Source organism: Melospiza georgiana, chromosome 5 (assembly GCF_028018845.1).
Source record: "Melospiza georgiana isolate bMelGeo1 chromosome 5, bMelGeo1.pri, whole genome shotgun sequence".
NCBI lineage: Eukaryota > Metazoa > Chordata > Aves > Passeriformes > Passerellidae > Melospiza > Melospiza georgiana.
In genome coordinates this window covers 67,476,095-67,498,328 of record NC_080434.1, presented here as the reverse complement: position 1 = coordinate 67,498,328, position 22,234 = coordinate 67,476,095, and the positions used below count along the sequence as shown (strand labels likewise).

General features: G+C 48.8%; 1 protein-coding gene across 2 annotated transcripts in view; it reads right to left on the bottom strand.

Annotated features, from left to right (window-relative positions):
- SFXN5 (sideroflexin 5) overlaps positions 1–22,234 on the bottom strand; it is a 107,867-nt gene that overhangs the window by 76,288 nt on the left and 9,345 nt on the right. Inside the window, exons 2-3 of one of the 2 annotated variants that reach the window (XM_058024925.1) lie at positions 21,534–21,602; positions 12,188–12,265 (exon numbers count right to left, since the gene is read on the bottom strand). In XM_058024925.1, coding sequence (XP_057880908.1) covers positions 12,188–12,265; positions 21,534–21,602 — 147 coding nt within the window. Of the gene's footprint in view, positions 1–12,187; positions 12,266–13,239; positions 13,295–21,533; positions 21,603–22,234 lie in introns of those variants that run through there. The other variant, XM_058024926.1, reaches the window with a different exon arrangement.

The window sequence follows — 22,234 nt, the reverse complement described above, 5'->3', positions numbered from 1 at the left end:
CACAGCTCAGGGTGCTTATTGCTGGTTTTGTGATCCCTGGATTAATGTCCAGCCTCCACTTCAGGCTTATTGTTGATTTTTTTTCCCGTTTTTCCCATTTTTTCCCATTTTTCCCCCTCTCCCCCTGATGCTGAGGGTACAAAGTCAGTGATGGAGCTGTGTTCGCTCACAAATTGGTGCTCTTGCATTTGGGCAGGAGGGGCAGGCAAACACCCACTGAAATGAACAGGCAGAATTCCAGCAGCAAATCCTGTGGGCTGTGACCTCCTCAGGTCCTCTCCAGCCTATGATCCTACACTAAGGAGGGAGATGTGGGTCAAAAATCCTAAACCTGGTGTCTGGTGGCTACAAGGATTTTAGCCAGCCAAGATCCACAGCTCAGGGTGTTTACTGCTGGTTTTGTGATCCCTGGATTAATGTCCAGCCTCCACTTCAGGCCTATTGTTGATTCCTTATCAATAAAAATTGTATCTAAATAGAAATTTAATAAAGAAAAAATAGAAATTTGATCGAATTTTATCTTTTCTCTCCCCTTCAGCAGCTGCAGCTGGTTCCTGTTTGGGCAGCACAGCCCCAGCACCCCATATCCCATCCTATCCCATTATCCCATCCCATCCCTCGGGCTGCACAGCCAGCAGGGAAACCAGGGCCAAGCAGAGGCAGAGCAGGCAGGATTTGGGGAGGGGGATGAGCTGGGTTTTTATTAAGCTCAGCTCCTGGAGCAGCCAGCTGTGCCAGTGCAGGCTCGGGAGGTGGGAACACATGGCCCCGAGAAGGAGGCAGAGCTGTGGCACTGCTGGCACTGCCAGGGCTTCACACCTCCCTCCCTCTCCCCTCCCAGAGTCTGGGCACGGAGCACACCCGTGCCAGCTCACATCTGAACTTTGGGGGGAAAAAACCAGACAGGGAACAGGCAGCACCTCCCTCTGCCTGACCAGGGAGCCTTTATTAATGAGCTGCATTCATTAATGAGCTGCATCTTGTCATAGATGGGTGATGCCATGGCTGAGTCTCACAAGGAAAAGGAAAATATCCTGTATATGTGTTTAATAGAGAGAAGATAGAGAGAAGAATATATATATATATATATATATATATATATATATATATATATATATATATATGTTTAATAGAGAATTAATAGAGAGAATTATATCTATATACATTTGATACAGAGTTAATAGAGAAGTCTATATGTGTATATATTAATAAAGAATTAATAGGGAGAAGTCTATATGTGTTTAACAGAGAATTAACAGATATATTTATGCATATATGTTTAATAGAGAATTAATAGAGGTATATATATGTATATATGCTTAATAGAGAATTGATAGAGAGATATATATGTATGTATATATATTTAATAGATAATTAAGAGAGATATATGTATATATGCTTAATAAAGAATTAATAGAGAGAAGTATATTTATATGTATTTATGTTTAATAAAGAATTAATAAAGAGAAGTATATATATATATGCATATATGTTTAACAGAGAATTAGAGAGAAGTCATATATTTGTTTAACAGAGAATTAATAGAGGAGTATATATACATATGTATATATATTTAATAGAGATTTAATAGAGAGAAGTACATATATGTATGCATGTTTAATAGAAAATTAATAGAGAGAAGTATATATGTTTGTATTTTTAGTAAAGAAGTAATAGACAGAATTATATATATACATACATGTTTAATAGAGAATTAATAGAGAGGTATATATATGTATATGTTTAATAGATATTAATAGAGAGAAGTATATATATGCATATATGTTTAGTAGAGAACTAATAGAAGTATATTTATATCTGTATATTTAATAAAGAATTAATATAATTATATATGTATGTTTAATAGAGAATTAAGAGAGAAAAGTATATATATGTTTAATAGAGAATTAATAGCGAGATGTTTTATAGATTTATAGTCATGATTTACTCACTTGTGTTGTTATCAGGGGTGGCCTGGGTTTGGGACATTTGGGAGGACATTTGGGTTGTTACTCTGGCAGCACCTGACCTCCAATCAAGACTTAAGGAAGTGAACTCCACCACTGGACAACAAAAGGGAGTTGGTGGACAGAACTGTGGGAGGGGCTAAAGGGTTAAAAGGCAAAACCTCCATTGCGTGGTGAGCCCACAGTGGGGAAAATGCTCCCAGCGCCTCAATATTTTCTCTATTCAGCCTTCTGTTGTATTTTTGATCAGGTTTTAATAAACCATTTCGGTTTTTTGAAAGTGGGTAGCATTTCTCACAATTTCCTTAATGAGCTGCACCTCCAAACCTCTCATAGGCATTAAAAAACTCCAAATCTCTCCCGGGAAAAGCTTCACTCCCTGCAGAGCCCCCAGCCCTGCTGCTGCTGTGTGGCTCTTTGCCTCTCTCTGCTGGCAGCAGCACCGGGAGGAGCCAGCCCGGGATGGCACAGGGACACAGGGACACAGGGACAGGGCTGAAGGACCTTCCCCTGCATCCCTGGCACTGTGTCCCACTGCATTTATAGGGTGGAGCATTAGGAACCCACAAGTGGGGGAAATCAGGGCTCTGAGACCAATCTCCAGCAGCTTTCCAGCATCCTGGGCTGCTGCTGGGCAACACTTGGAGCAATACTGAGATTAAACCAGGAGCTGGACAACACTTGGAGCAATACTGAGATTAAACCAGGAGCTGGGCAAAATCTGGAGCACTGAGATTAAACCAGGAGCTGGGCAGCACTTGGAGCATTGAGATTAAACCAGCAGCTCAGCAGCTCTTCCTACCCCAATTTCTGAGGCAAAAATTCAGCCTGCAAGGGGAAGGAAACGCAGTTGAAACATGGAATGAGTGCAGGGAATTCCAGCTAAGAAAATTCAAGTGTTTTGGGGGAAGAAGGGATGAACAAACCTGAAGTTCATCACGAAATCCCCCCCAGTGCTGATACCCACCTGCAAATGTCTCAAGGCAGATCTTTGGTGCCCAAACCCTGAGCACACCCAAGGTTCCTCAGCCTTGCAAAGGGTTTTTCTGGAGCACAAAAAGCCCACAGAGATGCAGTTGTGCCCTGAGCAGGCGGGATTTCAGTCCCTCTGGGGCTGGGAGTGAGTCAACGAGTGCTGCTTCCTTCAGCCTTCATTTCTGCCCTGCCTGCACCAAGCTGTTCCAGGCTGTGCTGGGCTCTGGGACAGGGTGACAGGGGACTCACACACTCACAGGACACAGATACAACCCCACAAATCAGTGGGATAAAGGACAAAAGCCACACCATTACACCCTGCAGCTGGTACAGCCTTTTGGATGGAAGCTGAACTCAGCATTCCCAAAGCAGGGAAAGGCCAGGTCTAAGCAAGCTGGCCCTTGGTCCTTGTTTGGCAGGCTGCATTTTCCAGCCTTGCTTGCAGGGCAGGAGCCATTCCCTGAAATGAGAGCTCTACCCCGGAGGTTCCCTCCAGGAGGCTCTTTGGGAATCGCTGCCCTGCCTGCAGTTGGAATTGGATCTGTTACAGTCTCCACCTTCTGCTGCAAATTGGCTCCCCGAGCCCTCTGTGTGTCATTTGCACCTTCCCACTCGCAGCAGCCACCGGGGCTCTGGGGACAGACCCTGCCAGCCCTGGGGACAGACCCTGCCAGCACCGAGAGCAGCCACCGAGCAGCGGCGGGGACAGCGGGGACAGGGACAGACAGGGTGGGGACACCTGGGACAGGGACATCATGGACAGAGAGGGTCCCTCAGCATGGGGATGTCCAGCACAGGGACATCATGGACAGGGACAGCTGGGACAGGGACATCAAGGATAGGGACAGTCGGGACAGGGACATCTTGGACAGGGACAGCCAGGGTGGGGACAGCCAGGTCAGGAACATATGGGACAGGGACATAATGGACAGAGAGGGACCTTCAGCATAGGGACATCATGGACGGGGACATCTGGGACAGGGACAGCCAGGGCAGGGATATCATGGACAGAGAGGGACCCTCAGCATGGAGACATCCAGGACAGCCACATCATGGACAGGGACACCATGGACAGGGACAGCCAGGGTGGGGACAGCCATCTGGGACAGGGACAGCTGGGACAGGGACATCATGGACAGAGATAGCCAGAACAGGGACATGAAGGACAGGGACAGCCAGCAAACGAACATCCAGCAAAGGGACAGCCAGGGCAGGGACGTTATGGACAAGAATATAATGGACAGGGACATCATGGACAGAGAGGGACCCTCAGCATAGGGACATCCAGCACAAGGGCATCATGGACATCATGGACAGGGACATCAGGGACAGGGACAGCTGGGACAGGGACATCAGGGACAGAGAGGGACTCTCTGCATGGGGACACCATGGATGGGGACATCATGGACAGGGACAGCCACGGCAGGTACATCAGGGACAGGGACAGCCAGGGCAGGGACAGCCAGGACAGAGAAGCCAGGGCAGGGACATCAGGGACAGGGACAGTCAGGACAGAGAGAGACCCTCAGCATGGGGACATCATGGACAGGCACATCGTAGATGGGGACATCATGGACAGGGACATCATGAACAGGGACATCTGAGGTAGGAACATCTGGGGCAGGGACATCGAGGACAGGGAGGGATGTTCAGCCCACCCCACTCCCAGTCCCTGAGGAATCCTGGCTGAGGGACCACAGGACCGCTTACAGGAGCAGCCTGGGACAGTGGGAGGTGTCCCTGCCATGGCAGGGGTGGCACTGGCTGGGTTTAGGGTCCCTTCCATCCCAAACTATCCCATGACCATGAACCAACACCTGCAGAGCTGGAACAGGTGGCGCAGAAATGACAACTGGAGCAGTTTCTCCATCAGCACAAATCCTCCACATTTCCTTCCCCCCCTCACCTCCCTCCTCAGGACCCTGGTTTGGGGACAGGGGAATGAGAGGGGACACAGGGGGCAGCAGCTGCCCCTCACCCTCACACAGGAGCAGGAAGGAGGAATTTCACCAAACCCCACAATTCCCTTGGGCTTCCCACAGCAAAAATTCCTAATTTTCCAAAACTCCCCAGCCCTGCTAACAAACAGCTGCTGTTTCCATCAAACATTTCTGGATCCACCACCCAAATCCACCTCCCCAAGGCCATCAGGGGCTTTCTTCCCCAAACACCTTCTCTAATCCTCCTCAAATATTTAACCCCAACAACCAAGAGAGCAGAAAACCACCCCAAACTGGTGCAATTCCCAGAGATAAGTTTTCATTTCAAGAAAAATTCAGCAATCCTAAGAGCCTGCTGGAGAGGGGGATTGATGACAGTGTGGGGTATTCCCACTGCACAGAATATTTGGGGCTGGGAGCATTTTAACAAACACTCAGCTGCATATTTAATAAAAAAAAAAAAAAAAAAAAAGCCTGGCTTTTAAATATTTCAATAAAAACTCAAGGAAATAAGCTCAGCTGAAGAAATGGAGTGTGTTTTCTTGCTGCCCTGAATAAATACTGATCAAGCAGCTCTTCCTCCTCTGTTTTGCTGACCACATAATTGATACAGCCAGGCTGAAAATCCTGTTTTTAAAACATCTTTCTAACGCAGGAACAAACCCCAGAGCCCCCCTCAGTGAGGAGCTCTCAGCAGTGCAGCAGCTATCGACAGGTGAGGGATCAATTCTTCATTTTGGCTAATGAGGCCCCAGAAATGGCTTTTTCCCACCTTGGGTTAATGGGCACTTTGCTGGGCAGTGAAATCCAGTCCAGGAGGAAGCTCAGGAGCCTCTGGAAGGGTGGGGAGGCTCGGAAGGGGCAGAGCTGCAGGGCTGGCACTGCTGCTGCCCAGTGCTGCAGCATTTCTGCTGCAAACCACCCCAGAGACGGTCCTGGGGACGTGCTGCAAGCACAATCACAGCTCCCGAGAGGGATTTTTATATCTTTAGATAGCCCATGGCTGTGGCACTGCAGCTCATTTGGAAAAAGCTGCCTGGGGAACGCGGCGGAGCGGGGCTGGCTCCACCAGAACCCTGTCAGGAGCTGCGTGTGGAGGAGCTGCTTGCTGTGACATAGCTCTAGGCTCTGTGTTTGCCGCTCCTCGTGTGCTGAAACCATCTCAGCAGGCGCCAGGGGCTGTGCTGAGCTGCTGGAGGCTGCAGCTCCTCCAACTCGCCGTGGATTCCTCAATGAGAGGGATTCGAGCTCTGTCAGGCGCGGCTGCTGCGGCGCGGAGCCTCAGACAGAGCTTGGTGAGAGCTCTGTCAAAACAACTCGTCTGCCTGGGCTCAGAGCTGCCTCCTCAGGGGGGGACTGCTCCTGCTGGGGGGATCGACGCTCCAAAACTCTGCCCTAGGCTGCTTCTGTGTCAGAACCCAGGGCATCCATCCCTGTGCCTGCCCTGGGCCCTCAGAACCCAGCACATCCATCCCTGTGCCTGCCCAGGGCTCTCAGAACCCAGCACATCCATCCCCCTGTCTGCCCTGGGCCCTCAGAACCCAGCACATCCATCCCCCTGTCTGCCCTGGGCTCTCAGAACCCAGCACATCCATCCCTGTGCCTGCCCTGGGCTCTCAGAACCCAGCACATCCATCCCTGTGCCTGCCCAGGGCTCTCAGAACCCAGCACATCCATCCCCCTGTCTGCCCTGGGCTCTCAGAACCCAGCACATCCATCCCTGTGCCTGCCCAGGGCTCTCAGAACCCAGCACATCCATCCCTGTGCCTGCCCTGGGCTCTCAGAACCCAGCACATCCATCCCTGGGCTCTCAGAACCCAGCACATCCATCCCTGTGCCTGCCCAGGGCTCTCAGAACCCAGCACATCCATCCCTGTGCCTGCCCTGGGCTCTCAGAACCCAGCACATCCATCCCCCTGTCTGCCCTGGGCTCTCAGAACCCAGCACATCCATCCCTGTGCCTGCCCTGGGCCCTCAGAACCCAGCACATCCATCCCTGTGCCTGCCCTGGGCTCTCAGAACCCAGCACATCCATCCCTGGGCTCTCAGAACCCAGCACATCCATCCCTGTGCCTGCCCTGGGCTCTCAGAACCCAGCACATCCATCCCTGTGCCTGCCCTGGGCTCTCAGAACCTCTGCTGCCCACAGTGACTCTGAGACACACAAAAGTCTCTTTTCCCAGCCTGGCAGTCAAATAAGAAGTCAGAATTCTTCTGTTCTTGTTCTCAGGGTTATTTATTATTTCTTATCTATAACATTCTTTCTCCAGCCTGCTGTAGGTCTGTCCCTTCTCCTTCCCATCCCTTCTCCTTCCCAGTCCCTCCTTCCTTCCCATGCTTTCTTCTTCCCAACCCTTCTCCTCCTCAGTCAATCCCTCCACCTTCCCAACCCCTTTTCCTTCCCAGGTCAGACAGAGGCACACTGGCCACCCTCAGGGCAGTGTTATCTTTTTATACTAAAAACTACATTATTTACCATTACTTACCATTACATTATTTACCATAACATTATTTTACCATTATTTACCATAATTATTTACCATTACATTATTTACCATAACATTATTTTACCATTATTTACCATTGCATTATTTACCATTACATTATTTACCATTATTTACCATAATATTATTTTACATTCTTTACCATTGCATTACTTACCATTACATTATTTACCATTACTTACCATTACATTATTTACCATTATTTACCATTGCATTATTTACCATTACATGATTGACCATAATATTATTTACCATTATTTACCATTACATTATTTACCATAACTTCCCAATACCTATCACCCATGTTAGACACTGAGTTTCTACCTCAAACCAAGCCAAAAGTGCCAACATCACCCAGAAGATGGAGATAGGAAGAAGGAGAAAGGAGGACAGGGCACACCCAAATTCCTCCATCTTAGGACCCCAAGCCCCCATTCTTAAAATGCCATAAATCTATTTTTTACCCCATGACAAACTGTTATTCTACTTAAACTCTCTTGACTTGTAATTCTTCATATAAAGGTGGTGATTGGCTCCATGGGTCAAGATCAAAGGTACAGGGGTCCTGGGCTCTGTGCCAGGGTCTCTGAGCCCCCTGCCAGGGGCTGGAGCCATCCAGGGCAGCCAGAGGAATGTCCTGGGTTCCAGAGGAATTTCCTGAGTTTCAGAGGAATTTCCTGGATTCCAACACTGGAGGACTCCAGACCCTGGCAGGGGGCTCAGAGACCTTGGCACGGAGTCACAGCCACCTGTGCCTTGGATTTTAGCCCATGGAAACAATTCCCAACTTTGTGTGAGGAGTTACAAACCACAGAGGTTTGAGTAGAATCATGGTGAATTTGTCACAGGGTGAAAAAGCAGATTTTTGGGGTTTTTAGAATGGGGGTTCAAGAGGCAAGATGGAGGAATCTGGGTGTGTTCTGTTCTTCTTCTTGTCCTCCACCTTCTGCTGTGATGGTGGCACTGCTGGATTGGTTTAGAGACAGACTGTCTAACACAGGAGATAGGTATTGGGAAATTATTGTGAATAAAGTACAGGTAGTTCTTAGTATAAAAAGATAACACCTGCCTGAGGGTGTGGAAAAAGTAGAATTTTGGAAAAGTAGAATTTTGGGGTTTTTAGAATGGGGGTTCAAGTGGCAAGATGGACGAATCTGGGCATGTTCTGTCCTTCTTCTTCTTGTCCTCCATCTTCTGCTGTGATGTTGACACTCTTGGGTTGGTTTAGAGTAGAGCCAGACTGTCTAATATAAGTGATGGGCATTGAAAAGTTATTGTAAATAAAGTATTTTGGTATAAAAAGCTAACACTGCCCTGAGGGTGTCAGTGTGCCCCAACCCGACCTGCTGGACAGATCTCAGCAGGACAGACAGACAATGAATTAGATAACAGCAAATAAACAACCCTGAAAATGAGATTCCTCGACTTCTTCTTCAGTCTTGGGGCTGGGAAAAAGAGACTTTCCAACACCTCGGGGTCACCTCCACCCCAGAGACCCCATCAGTTCTGAGCCCCTGAGGTGAGTGTGGCTCTCCCTCAGCCCTCTCAGACATTCCTTGGTGTGTCACATCCAGTCCAAGGGCTCTGAGGGGCACAGGTGAGCCCTGTGCTGCTCCACTCTTACAATTAAAGGGCAAAAACTCCACTGTGTGGATCAGCACAAGGTGGGGAAAAATCCTCTGCCATTATATTTTCTCTCTTCAGTCTACTGTTGTGTTTTGGATTTCCTTCCCCTCCCTCACCTGGATTCTCTCCCAGCCTGCTCAGCCTCTCCCCCAGTGGAATTCTGAATGAACCCTGGGAAGAGCCTGGCTTTGTCACTCTGCAAAATGTGGGTCAAAAGTCTGCAAAGTGGTTTGTCACAGAGAGGGCTGTGTGTCATTTGTCACAGAGAGTGGCTGTGTGTCATCTGCCTCGGGCAGATGGGGCTGAGTCACTGCTGCTGCCTCACTCCTGCTCCCAAACAATCCCTCCTTCCCATCCCTTCTTCTTCCCAGTCCCTTCTGCTTCTCAATCCCTTCTCCTTCCCAGTCCCCTTTTCCCAGTCCCCTTTTCCCAGTCCCTTCTCCTTCCCATCCCTTCCTCCTTTCCAGTCTCTTCTCCTTCCCAATCAACTCCTTCTCCTCCCCAACCCCTTCTCCTTCCCAAACCCTCCTTCCCATCCCTTCTCCTTCCCAATCAATCCCTCCACCTTTCCAATCCCTCCCTCCTTCCCAACCCTTTCTCCTCCCCAGCCTCTTCTCCTTCCCAGTCCCTTCTCCTTCCCATCCTTTCTTCTTCCCAGTCCCTTCTCCTTCCCAACCCTTCCTCCTCCCCAATCCCTTCTCCTTCCTAATTCCTCCCTCCTTCCCATCCTTTCTCCTCCTCAGCCCCTTCTCCTTCCCAGTCCTTTCTTTCCAATCCCTCCTTCCTTCCCAACCCCTTGTCCTTCCAAATCCCTTCCCTCCAGTCCCTTCTCCTTCCCATCCCTTCCTCCTTCTCAATTCCTTCTCTTCCCCAATCAATCCCTTCAACCTCTCCATCCCTTCTCCTTCCCAACCTCTTTTACTTCCCAATCCCTCCACCTTCCCAGTCCCTTCTCCCCAACCCTTTCTTCTTCCCAATCCCTCCTCCCTCCCTCCACCTTCCCAATCCCTCCCTCCTCCCCAACTCCTTCTCCTCCCCAGTCAATCCCTCCTCCTTTCCATCCTTCCTCCTTCCCAACCCCTTCTCTTCCCCAATCCCTTCTCCTCCCCAATCAATCCCTTCTCCTCCCCATCAGGTGCTGCCTGGAAGAGCACAGTGACACCAGGAGAGCCTCAGCCACTGCCTTGTGACAATTTCCCATTGATTTTCTGTGGGAGCTGTTCCTCTTCCCCAGCACAGCACCTTCCACACCAGCTGCCCCTTCTGAAGTGAGCAGGAGTTTGAATTTCCTTCATTTTCCTCCTGTTATTTGTCTCTGATGAGAAGAAATTATAGTTGTGAATGGGAAAAAAAGGTAAAAGAAGATTTCTGACCTACAGGGTGTGGGGGAAAAGCTCCCAATCCAGCACTTCTATCCCTGTTTATTGGGGAGTGCATTCCCTCAGGCAGCCCTGACATTAATTCACCTTTACATGACATTAAATCACACAGAGCTGGGTCCTTCTGTGCTGGATGCACAAACTGAGCCATGAAAAGCCCCTGAGTTGGTGCCATGGTCAAGACAGGACTTCCAGACCCAGTGGAGTCTGTGCTCTCCATCTCCTGGCAGGGATCAGCAGAGAGAGCACACCCTGTGCCAATCCCAGCTTTGGCAGCAGCCTGGAACAACCTGGGCAAAACCTCCATACTATGGGTAAAAACTCCATATTCTGGGCAAAAACCTCCATATTATGGGCAAAAACTCCATATTCCAAGTAAAAACCTCCATATTATGGGTAAAAACCTCCATATTCTGGGCAAAACCTCAATATTTCAAGTAAAAATCTCCATATCCTGGGCAAAAACTCCATATTTCAGGTAAAAACCTCCATATTATGGGTAAAAACCTCCGTATTCTGGGCAAAACCTCCATATTATAGGTATAAACCTCCATATTCTGGACCAAAACTCCATATTTCATGCAAAATCCTCCATATTATGGGCAAAACCTCCATATTATGGGTAAAAACCTCCATGTTCCAGGTAAAAATCTCCATATTATAGGTAAAAACCTCCATATTCTAGGTAAGAACATCCATATTCTGTGCAAAATCTCCATATTTCAGGTAAAAACCTCCATATTATGGGTAAAAACTCCATATTCTGGGCAAAAACTTCATATTCCAGGTAAAAATCTCCATATTATGGGTAAAAACCTCCATATTCTGGGCAAAAAACTTCATATTTCAGGCAAAAACCTCTATATTAGGGGTAAAAACCTCCATATTCTGGGCAAAAACTCCATATTCTGAGAAAAAAAAACATGGACAGGAATGGGGAAGAGTTTGAGGTAACATGGACAGGAATGGGGAAGAGTTTCAGGTAACACCCACAAAAGAATTGAAGTTTTTTGTTTCACGACACTGACTTGGAGGTAAAATACTCCAAGAGCAGTTTGATTCCTCTAAAATCCTCATCCCTGCTTCCACAAGTTGCAGAGGAATATGGGGGAAAAGCCCAGAAAATGGGACTGATGTGGTCCTGGAGAGATCACCCAGCCCATCCCTACATCCCAAAAATCATCTTTTCCTCAGGAACCCCATCCCTGAGCATTCCACACCCTCCTGCTCCCATCCCTGGGCCAGGAACATCCCCACTGCTCCTGGAGGAGCCCAGATGAGCTTGGGATCTGGGCAGAAATGGAAATTATTGCACAGGAACAGCCCAGACAAGGCTGGGATCTGGGCAGAAATGGAAATTATTGCACAGGAACAGCCCAGACAAGGCTGGGATTGGGGCAGAAATGGAAATTATTGCACAGGAACAGAGCAGGGGCTGATGCAGCCCAGATAAGGTTGGAATATGGGCAGAAAAAGAAATGATTGTACAGGAACAGCCCAGATGACTTTGGGATTGGGACAGAAATGGAAATTATTGTGCAGGAACAGCCCAGACAAGGTTGGGATCTGGGGACAAATTGAAATTATTTTACAGAAACAGGGCAGGGGTTGAGCCACACAGTTGCTGCTACAGAACTCACAGGAGTGACAAAAAGCTTTCATCCAGCTAAAAAATGACATTTTTTTCCCTTTAATAGTGTGAGCAGTTGGTGTTTGCCCCCAGAAACACCAGAAATCCCCCTGAGCAGAGCCCTCCCCAGGGAAGAAGCAGAAATGGAAGGGTTTTCCCCTCTGACCTGTTTGTTGGTGACTCCTGGGGGCAGAGTGCCGTGTTTGTAATCCTCCAGCAGCTGCACTGCCTCCTTCAGCCGGCTCTGCAAGGGAAACAAACCAGAATAAAGGGGGGAACCCAGGAAATCACATCAGGGAACCTTGGGGGGGAAAGAGATCTTCACCTGCATGGCCATGGACACCTCCCACTGGACCAGGGGGCTAAAAATATTATATTATATTATATTATATTATATTATATTATATTATATTATATTATATTATATTATATTATATTATATTATATTATATTATATTATATTATATTATATTATATTATATTATATTATATTATATTATATTATATCATATCATATCATATCATATTATGTTATGTTACATCATATTACATTACATTATATTACATTACATCATATTACATTACATTATATTACATTACATCATATTACATTACATCATATCATATCATATCATATATTACATCACATTACATTACTTTATCTATTAGATATATTGCATTATATTAACTACAATTTATTTTACATTATATTAACTACCACCTATATTTATAAATATAATTACATATAAATAGCAAATTATATATTATATAATATATAAACATATAATTAATAATAATATAATAAGATTATGATATTATATAATATAATATAATATAATATAATATAATATAATATAATATAATATAATATAATATAATATAATATAATATAATATAATATAACTACATCATTAGTAATATATTATTATATACTACATTATGTATCATTATATACTATATACTATTTATACTAGTATTATATAATATATTATATAACATATTATATATTATTATATACTATATACTATATTATATATCATATAATACTATGTTATATCATTATATACTATATTATATTCTCTATTCCATATATTACATTATATTATCCATTATTTACATTACATTAACTACTATTTCTATTTATAAATATAACCACATATAACGCTGCATAATTAAATATATATATATAATGATATATTATATAATTGTGCTCATTACAGGGACGTGGTTTTGTCCCTGCAGTCCCCTCCCCTCTCGCAGAGCAGCTCTGAATGGAGAGCTGCAGCAAGGCATGAATGGGGCTGCTGCTATTTTTTCCCCTTCTCTTGAGGAAATCTCAGTAGTTACTATAACAACCCTGGCCAGATCCCATCTTGTTTAGAATGGTAACAAACAGCAAACAAAAAAGCTCAGGCTGGCTTTTAAAAACCTCAGTCTCCACAAATTCCCTCTCCCAGCTCCACGGGGACAGAGGGGAACTGTGGGAAACAGATTTGTAAAAAATGTTCAAACTTAACACAAAGTTTACACAGCATGTATCTGCAGGCAAACTTGAAGAGAAGAAATACTAACTTAAAAATATATAGAATAAGGCAGACATGGTTGAGAGAAAAAACATATATATCTGTATGCAAACTTGAAGAGAAGAAATACTAACTTAAAAATATATAGAATAAGGCAGACATGGTTGAGAGAAAAAACATATATATCTGTATGCAAAATTTAAGAGAGGAAATACTAACTTTAAAATATATGGAATAAGAGACATTGTTGAGAGAAAAAACCATATATCTGTATGCAAACTTTAAGAGAAGAAATACTAATTAAAAAGTATATAGTATAAGACGGACATTGTTGAAAGAAAAAACAATATATATCTGTATGCAAACTTGAAGAGAAGAAATACTAACTTTAAAATACTAGGGAATAGGACAGGCATTGTTGAGAGAAAAACAGAACTAGAAATAAGCTTCAAAAGATGGCTTTACAAATAAGACTAAATACTTTAAAAAAACAGAACTGTGAAAAACATATTGTAATATGTCCAACAGGGACTTTTGCAGAGAAAGGAGTGAGGAAAGTATATAATATGTATAAAAATATATACTATTATAGAGTATCTATAATAATATATACTATTGTAGAGAAAGAAAGGAGAAAGTCCTGAGGGGGACAAAAGGGTGGCACAGAAAGTGAACAAAATGTTAAACTGAGCTCAGGAAATCCTTTCACACAGCCCTGAGCTGCTTTCACCAAACAACCCCAAATTCAGGGAAGATTCAGGGTTGCCTCCTATTCCTTCTGGCACAGTCAGGCAGCTTTTTTTAACCAGAACCTGCAAAAACCCAGGTGTTTTGGAGCAAACTTTGCCACATCAGCAGCTCCAAGCACCAGCAGCTCCAGCTCCTCTCCCTGCTCCCTGCAGCTCCATCCATGGCTGCTGATATCAACATTTCACCCAGCTCCATCCCTGGCTGCTGATATCAGCATTTCCCTTCACCACAGCTCCATCCATGGCTGCTGATATCAACATTCCACCACAGCTCCATCCATGGCTGCTGATATCAACATTTCCCTTCACCACAGCTCCATCCATGGCTGCTGATATCAACATTCCACCACAGCTCCATCCATGGCTGCTGATATCAACATTTCCCTTCACCACAGCTCCATCCATGGCTGCTGATATCAACATTCCACCCAGCTCCATCCATGGCTGCTGATATCAACATTTCACCACAGCTCCATCCATGGCTGCTGATATCAACATTTCATTTCACCACAGTTCCATCCATGGCTGCTGATATCAACATTTCCCTTCACCACAGCTCCATCCATGGCTGCTGATATCAACATTCCACCACAGCTCCGTCCATGGCTGCTGATATCAACATTCCACCCAGCTCCATCCATGGCTACTGATATCAACATTTCACCACAGCTCCATCCATGGCTGCTGATATCAACATTTCACCACAGCTCCATCCATGGCTGCTGATATCAACATTCCACCCAGCTCCATCCATGGCTGCTGATATCAACATTCCACCCAGCTCCATCCATGGCTGCTGATATCAACATTTCACCACAGCTCCATCCATGGCTGCTGGTATCAACATTTCACCACAGCTCCATCCATGGCTGCTGATATTAACATTTCCCTTCACCACAGCTCCATCCCTGGCTGCTGATATCAACATTCCACCCAGCTCCATCCCTGGCTGCTGATATCAACATTTCCCTTCACCACAGCTCCATCCATGGCTGCTGATATCAACATTTCATTTCACCACAGCTCCATCCATGGCTGCTGATATCAACATTTCACCACAGCTCCTCCTCAGCAGCAGCCCCAGCTCTCTGCAAGGTTGTGCCCCTGTTTCCATGTTTATTGGTGTTTGCCTTCTCTGCTGCTGCCTGTGGGATGAAGTGTCACTTGAGATTTTACAGCATCCCTGATTAAAAACAAACCCACAACCACGTTTTTTTGGGGGGGTTGTGGTTTTTTTTTTTTTGGTTTTTGGGGGTTTTTTTTTTAGTTTTTTTTTTTTTTTTTCCCTGGAGTGTCTGATTCCTTGCAGAGCCCCTTTCCTCAGAGGGAAAATCCTCGAGCACTTCTAGTGGTGGCTGCTGGGGTCTGAGCTCTCACCGAGGGGTGCCAGACAGACCATCTGCAGCAGGATGTGCTCAGAGCTCAGCCCTGCCAGCAGCAGCAGCTCCTGCAGCCCTGGGGACAGGGACAGCACGGGCAGGGCAGGGCAGCACAGCTGGGAACAGCTGGGAACAGCTGGGAACAGCTGGGAACAGCTGGGACAGGGACAGCACGGGCAGGGCAGCACAGCTGGAAACAGCTGGGATGGGCTCCAGCTTGGGGGGGTGGACAGGGGATGGGACTGGGGATTGGACTGGGATTGCAGCTGGGATGGGACAGGGAATAGGATTCCAGCTCTGGAAGGGGCAGGGAAAACACCAGGGCTCAGATTCCAGCTTTGAAAGGAGCAGGGAATGGGGCAGGGCTCAGATTGCAGATGGGGAATGAGAAAGGAATGGGCCAGGGAATGGGATTCCAACTGGGATGGGCCACGGAATGGGCCAGGGCTGGGATTGCAGCTGGGATGTGCCTGGGAATGGGGCAGGGCTGGGATTGCAGCTGGGAATGGGGCAGGGCTGGGATTTCAGATGGGAATGGGGCAGGGCTGGTCCCTCAGCCTGGGGGGGGGGGGGCTGTGCATGTGCCACCCCAGCTGGGATGAGCCCCCATCCCTGGGATCTCTGCTGGGTTTGGATCCAGCCCCTGCCAAGGGGCTCCTGGGCACAGACTGGAGTCACCAGGGCCAGGACAGCACCTGCAGGGACCTTGTGTAGAACAGAGCATGGAGCAAGCCCTGCCAGCTGCTGCACCCAGCCCAGCCCCTGAGCAGTGGGAGGGACAGAACTCCAGAACTGCTCAGGTTGGAATTCTGAGACCATTCCAACCATCCCCAGCACTGCCAGGGCCATCACTGCCAGGGCAGTGCCAGCAGCCTGAGAGCCCAGGTGTGACACACAGGGCACAGCAGGGCAGTGCCAGCAGCCTGAGAGCCCAGGTGTGACACACAGGGCACAGCAGGGCAGTGCCAGCAGCCTGACAGCCCAGGTGTGACACACAGGGCACAGCAGGGCAGTGCCAGCAGCCTGAGAGCCCAGGTGTGACACACAGGGCACAGCAGGGCAGTGCCAGCAGCACCACCCTCCTGCCACAGCCCCTGCAGGGCCAGGCCTGCACCAGGTTCTGGGGACACCAGAGATGAACTGGGCTCAGGGGACAGCTTGGTGTCACCCCTGGAACTGTCACCCTGGTATTGTCACTCTGGGACTGTTACCCTGGGCTCAGGGGACAGCCTGGCATCACCCTGGGCTCACACTGGGACTGTCACCCTGGGATTGTCACACTGGGCTCAGGAGACAGTCTGGTGTCACCCCTGGGATTGTCACCCCAGGCTCACACTGGAACTGTCACCCTGGGATTGTCACCCCGGGCTTGTCACCCTGGGACTGTTGTCACCCTGAGATTGTCACTGTGGCATTTTGGGCAGGATCTCTGTGTGCCCTGAGCTCTGGGGTCCCACCTCCAGCCCAGCCATGGCTCAGGGCATGTGCTCCAATCCAAGGGGGATGTGCCTCAAAACAAGGGGGGGGATGTGCCCCAACCCAAGGGGGGATGTGCCCCAAAACAGGAGGGGACATGCCCCAACCCAAGGGCCCCGTGGCCACCACCAGCAGCTGCACAGCTCTGGCTGGGGGATGCATTGGGGTGGATGCAGCTGCAGTTGGGGGGATGCAGCTCTGGGGATGCAGCTCTGGGGGGATGCATTGGGGGGATGGATGCAGCTGTGCAGGTGCAGCTGTGCAGGTGCAGCTGTGCAGGTGCAGCTGTGGCCCAGCCCAGTTTGGACTCTGTCCCTGGGCTCCCCAGGATGACACAGACACACAGACACCAGACTTGACTCCAGCTGGCCCCATTGTATTGGATCCACAGTGACAGACAAGAGGAGCCAGAAACTTTTTGTTCGAGTGGAGCCAGCAGCTGTGACACTGAATAAACACAGACAGGCAATCTGCTGAGTAAGAAGGTATGGTTCATATAAATAACATACATCTAATCCTGCTTCCATCTCAGCCCCAAATATGGCAATGCAAGATGCTCTGCAGCTCCAGGCTCCGAACAATGAGACACAGCAAAGGCAGCAAGAGGCAGCCCCTGGAGCTCTCCTGGGTTCTGATTTCACTGGGAATTTCTGCGAGCCCTCCCTCCTTCCCAGAGTGCTCATGGCATTGGGGCGAGTCCCCTGATCAGAGTATCTGCTTCCCTATGGACCTTCCTCATTACACAGTAATTAAATTATTACTGCAATCATTTGGCCCCCACGCATCCCCATCCAGGCCCTGCACTGGGACCTTCCTCATTACACAGCAATTAAATTATTACTGCAATTATTTCAATTTTATGTGGTCCTTCCACATCCCCATCCAGGCCCTGAACTGGGACCTTCCTCATTACAGAGCAATTAAAAGAATTACTGCAACCATTTGGCCTCCACTCATCCCCATCCAGGCCCTGCACTGGAACCTCCCTCATACACAGCAATTAAATTATTACTGCCATCATTTGTCCCTCCCATGTCCCCAGGCCAGGCCCTGCACCTTGAGGGGCACCTTGGGGACAGCACTGGTGACTCTGCAGGACACAGGGTCCCTCTGAGGGCAGCAGTTTGCAGATGTGCAGCTGCCAGGGGATGGGTCCAATGGAGAGGCACTGGGGGGGTCAAGAGAGCCACCAAAGGGTGAAAGAGGGCCACCAGAGGTGAAGGAGAGCCACCAAAGGTGAATGAGAGCCACCAAAGGGGAATGAGAGCCACCAAAGGGTGAAGGAGAGCCACCAAAGGGGAATGAGAGCCACCAAAGGGGAATGAGAGCCACCAAAGGGTGAAGGAGAGCCACCAAAGGGTGAATGAGAGCCACCAAAGGGTGAAGAAGAGCCACCAAAGGGGATTGAGAGCCACCAAAGGGTGAAGGAGAGCCACCAAAGGGGAATGAGAGCCACCAAAGGTGAAGGAGAGCCACCAAAGGTGAATGAGAGCCACCAAAAGGTGAAGGAGAGCCACCAAAGGGGAATGAGAGCCACCAAAGGTGAAGGAGAGCCACCAAAGGTGAATGAGAGCCACCAAAAGGTGAAGGAGAGGCACTAAAGGGGAATGAGAGCCACCAGAGGTGAAGGAGAGCCACCAAAGGTCCTCCCCAGAGGGGCTGCAGCTCTGCCACCACACTGCCATCCCTGTCACCCTACTGCCACCACTGCCACCTCACTGCCACCACTGCCACCCCACTGCCACCTCACTGCCACCACTGTCATCCCACTGTCACTACTGCCACCATGGCCACCACTGTCACAGAATCACAGAATCACAGAAATTCTAGGTTGGAAGAGACCTTTAAGATCATCGAGTCCAACCCATGTTCTAACACCTCAACTAGATCATGGCACCAAGTGCCACATCCTGTCACCCCACAGCCACCACTGCCACCTCACTGCCACCATATCCAGTACTGCCACCACTGCCACCTCACTGCCACCATATCCAGTACTGCCACCACTGCCAGCTCATTGCCACCACTGCCACCTCACCGCCACCCCATTGCCAGTACACCACCACTGCCTGCACCGCCACTACTGCCACCTCACTACCACCATTGCCACCTCACTGCCACCCCAGTGCCAGCACTGCCACCTCACTGCCACTGCTGCCACCAGTGCCACCTCACTGCCACCCCAGCCAGGGCCGTGCTGCAGCCCCTGTGCCCCCAGCTGTGCCCAGTGCCACAGAGTGAGTGTCCCCAGCAGATAAAAGCCCAGCCCCAGCAGGACCCAGGGCCATTCCCCCAGGATCCCTCCTCAGGGACCTCTGGAGCACAAGGAAGTTCCTAGTTGTGCTCAGAATCTGCTTTATAGAGAAATAAATGAGCAGGGAGGAGTGGCACTGGTGATCCTCAGCACCCCTCACCCCTCCAGCCCCCACCACAGGATGCCACCATGGAACACACAGCCACCAAAAAAAAAAAGGATTAAAATAAAGATGTAAAAAATTCAAAATAAAAATATTTACAATAAAATAAAAATATTTTTAAAATATTTTTTAAATTGAGTATCACCCCATTTCCCAGCATTTTCCATGGGGTCCACCTCCACTCCCATCAGACACTGATTTATCTCCTCTTTTCCCCCTCCAAGGCAAGCAGGGATTTGTTTGTTCCCTGAGCCCTGGGAGATGCAGCCAGGAGCTCCCTGCCCAGCCTGGGCTCAGCAAACCCCTCCTGCCTTTCATTCACCCCCTCAGCTAACAAAGGAAAGCAAAAAAACCTCAGAGTTCTTCAACTGCACACCCCAATAATTTTAACACCAGAGCAGAGAGAGCAAAAAGCAGATTTTGTGCCTGAGGAGTCACCCAGGCACAAGAGGCTTCTCCAGGGAAAGGGAATTTCTGGGGATGTTCAGGTTTCCTGAGGCATCCCTGCCATGGAATTCACACCCCAGAGGAAATGTCAGAGGGCATTTCCCTCCCTGCAGTACCCCCAGGCCATTCCTGAAGCTCAGCCCAGCCCCAGAGATGGACACCAGCCCTCCCTGCTCTGCTGGGATTCACTCTGGCACCCAAAACTGCTCAGTTTGCACCTAGGATAAAACTGGGCCACTCAGGCTTGGTTCTTTTTATTCCTTTTTATTTCACCTTCCCGAAGGAACCTCCCCAAAATGGAGTTACAGCAGCTGATCCCTCTGAACTCACATCCCAAAAATCTGGGAAGGCTTTTTTGAACAGGTGACCAGGGGAAGGCCAGGGATCACCCCAAGGGGTTCAGAGCAGGAGCTGAGCTCAGCCCAAACTCCTCTGCATCCCTGCAGAGCCCCCAGCAGGAAAATCCCCCAGGAGCAGCAGAAATTCAGCCTTAAAAAGTGCTGGGAAGGGAATGGAGCCCCTAGGAGGGGCTGAGGGAGCTGGGAAGGGGCTGCAGAATCCCTGAGGGAGCTGGGAAGGGGCTGCACAATCCCTGAGGGAGCTGGGAAGGGGCTGCACAATCCCTGAGGGAGCTGGGAAGGGGCTGCACAATCCCTGAGGGAGCTGGGAAGGGGCTGCAGAATCCCTGAGGGAGCTGGGAAGGGGCTGCACAATCCCTGAGGGAGCTGGGAAGGGGCTCAGCCTGGAGCAAAGGAGGCTCAGGGGGCCCTTGTGGCTCTGCACAGCTCCTGCCAGGAGGGCACAGCCGGAGAACAGGGACAGGAGGTTCAGGGTGGACATTGGGAAAAAGATACAATAAAAAGGAAAAAGCAGCTGCCCTTCACTGAAATGCCGAAGTTTCCTGGCCAAAGGGCAGAGTTCCAGAGCAGGAGCAGAACTGTTCCTTCCCCAGGGCTCCCCTTCACCCTCAGCCATTGTCTGGTGGAAGCACAGAGCTGAGGTAAAGCTGGGCAACACCAGATGGAAATGAAGGGGCAGGATCCCCAAAACCTGCTACAAACAGGGAAAGAAGTGAGGAAAAGCCAGGCCAAGAGCTGAGGAAAAACCACAGCCCAGAGGTCTGGGGTGCAGCCCCTGCAGAGTTGCACCACAACTTCACTCCCCCATGGAATTCATAATTCCTCTCTCATCCCCCCACCTGCATTTCTGCCATGAAAACCTGCAGGGATTTTCTTCCTGAGAGGACAAAATCAGAGGCAGTTTTGCCAAAAGCCAGCTCGGGTGGCAGAGGGAGCTGGGGGTGAGGATTCCCTGGTGCCAGGCAGGTTTCTGTTCCAGATTTACCAGCAGGTTTCTGTTCCAGATTCACCAGCTCTCACTCCTTGGGGCAATCAATCACCTGAGGGACACAAACCCACTGCAAACACGGGCTCAGCACTTCTGCTGCTCACAGGGGGGATTGGGTTTCACCTCCAGCTGTCTGACACCCAGCCCTGTCCCAAAGAGGAGTGCAGACTTTACCTCAGTCACAAACAGAGTGCGGGGGTCAATGATGTCCAGGAAGTGCCTGAATCTGCCATAGAATGAACTCTGCAAAACAAGACACAAAAAACAATAATCACATTCAGTGAGAAATTGCCTTTCAGGGTTTATTTCCTTTGCAGAATGAAGCATCAGCTGAAAATAAATAATACAGGAGGTTTTCTGCTGGTGATTTGGGATAGGAAACCCAAAGCACTCCAGGATTCCCTGGATCCCTCCCTTTGCTCCCAGCAAAAGCCTCCTCAGGCTCTCCCCAGCTTTTCCATCCCCACACAGGCACAGCCAGCCTGGATTACTCCAAAGTGCCACCAAGAACCAGCCCAGGCTGCTCAGAGCTGCACCCTGGGCACCTCCAGAGCCAGGAAAAGTCTGCAAGGAGGGGAGAGGATCTGAGAAACAGCAGGGGAAGGTCATGGACAGCTCCAGGGGAAAGGAGAAAACATGACTCAGTATTTAGACAGTGAAAATAAAAATATCAGTGGGGTTTTTACCAACTCCAAGCACCAGACCATGAAATATTGAGCCCTTGGGACACATGAACATCATCACTCCTACCCCAGCTGGATTCCAGGATCCTGGGGCAGGAGAATTCCTGAGAATGCTCAGGGCAGCCCAGTGACCTTTCCTCATCACCCAGAGTCCCTGGGGACGTGGATCATGGCCAGGGACCCCAGGAGCTC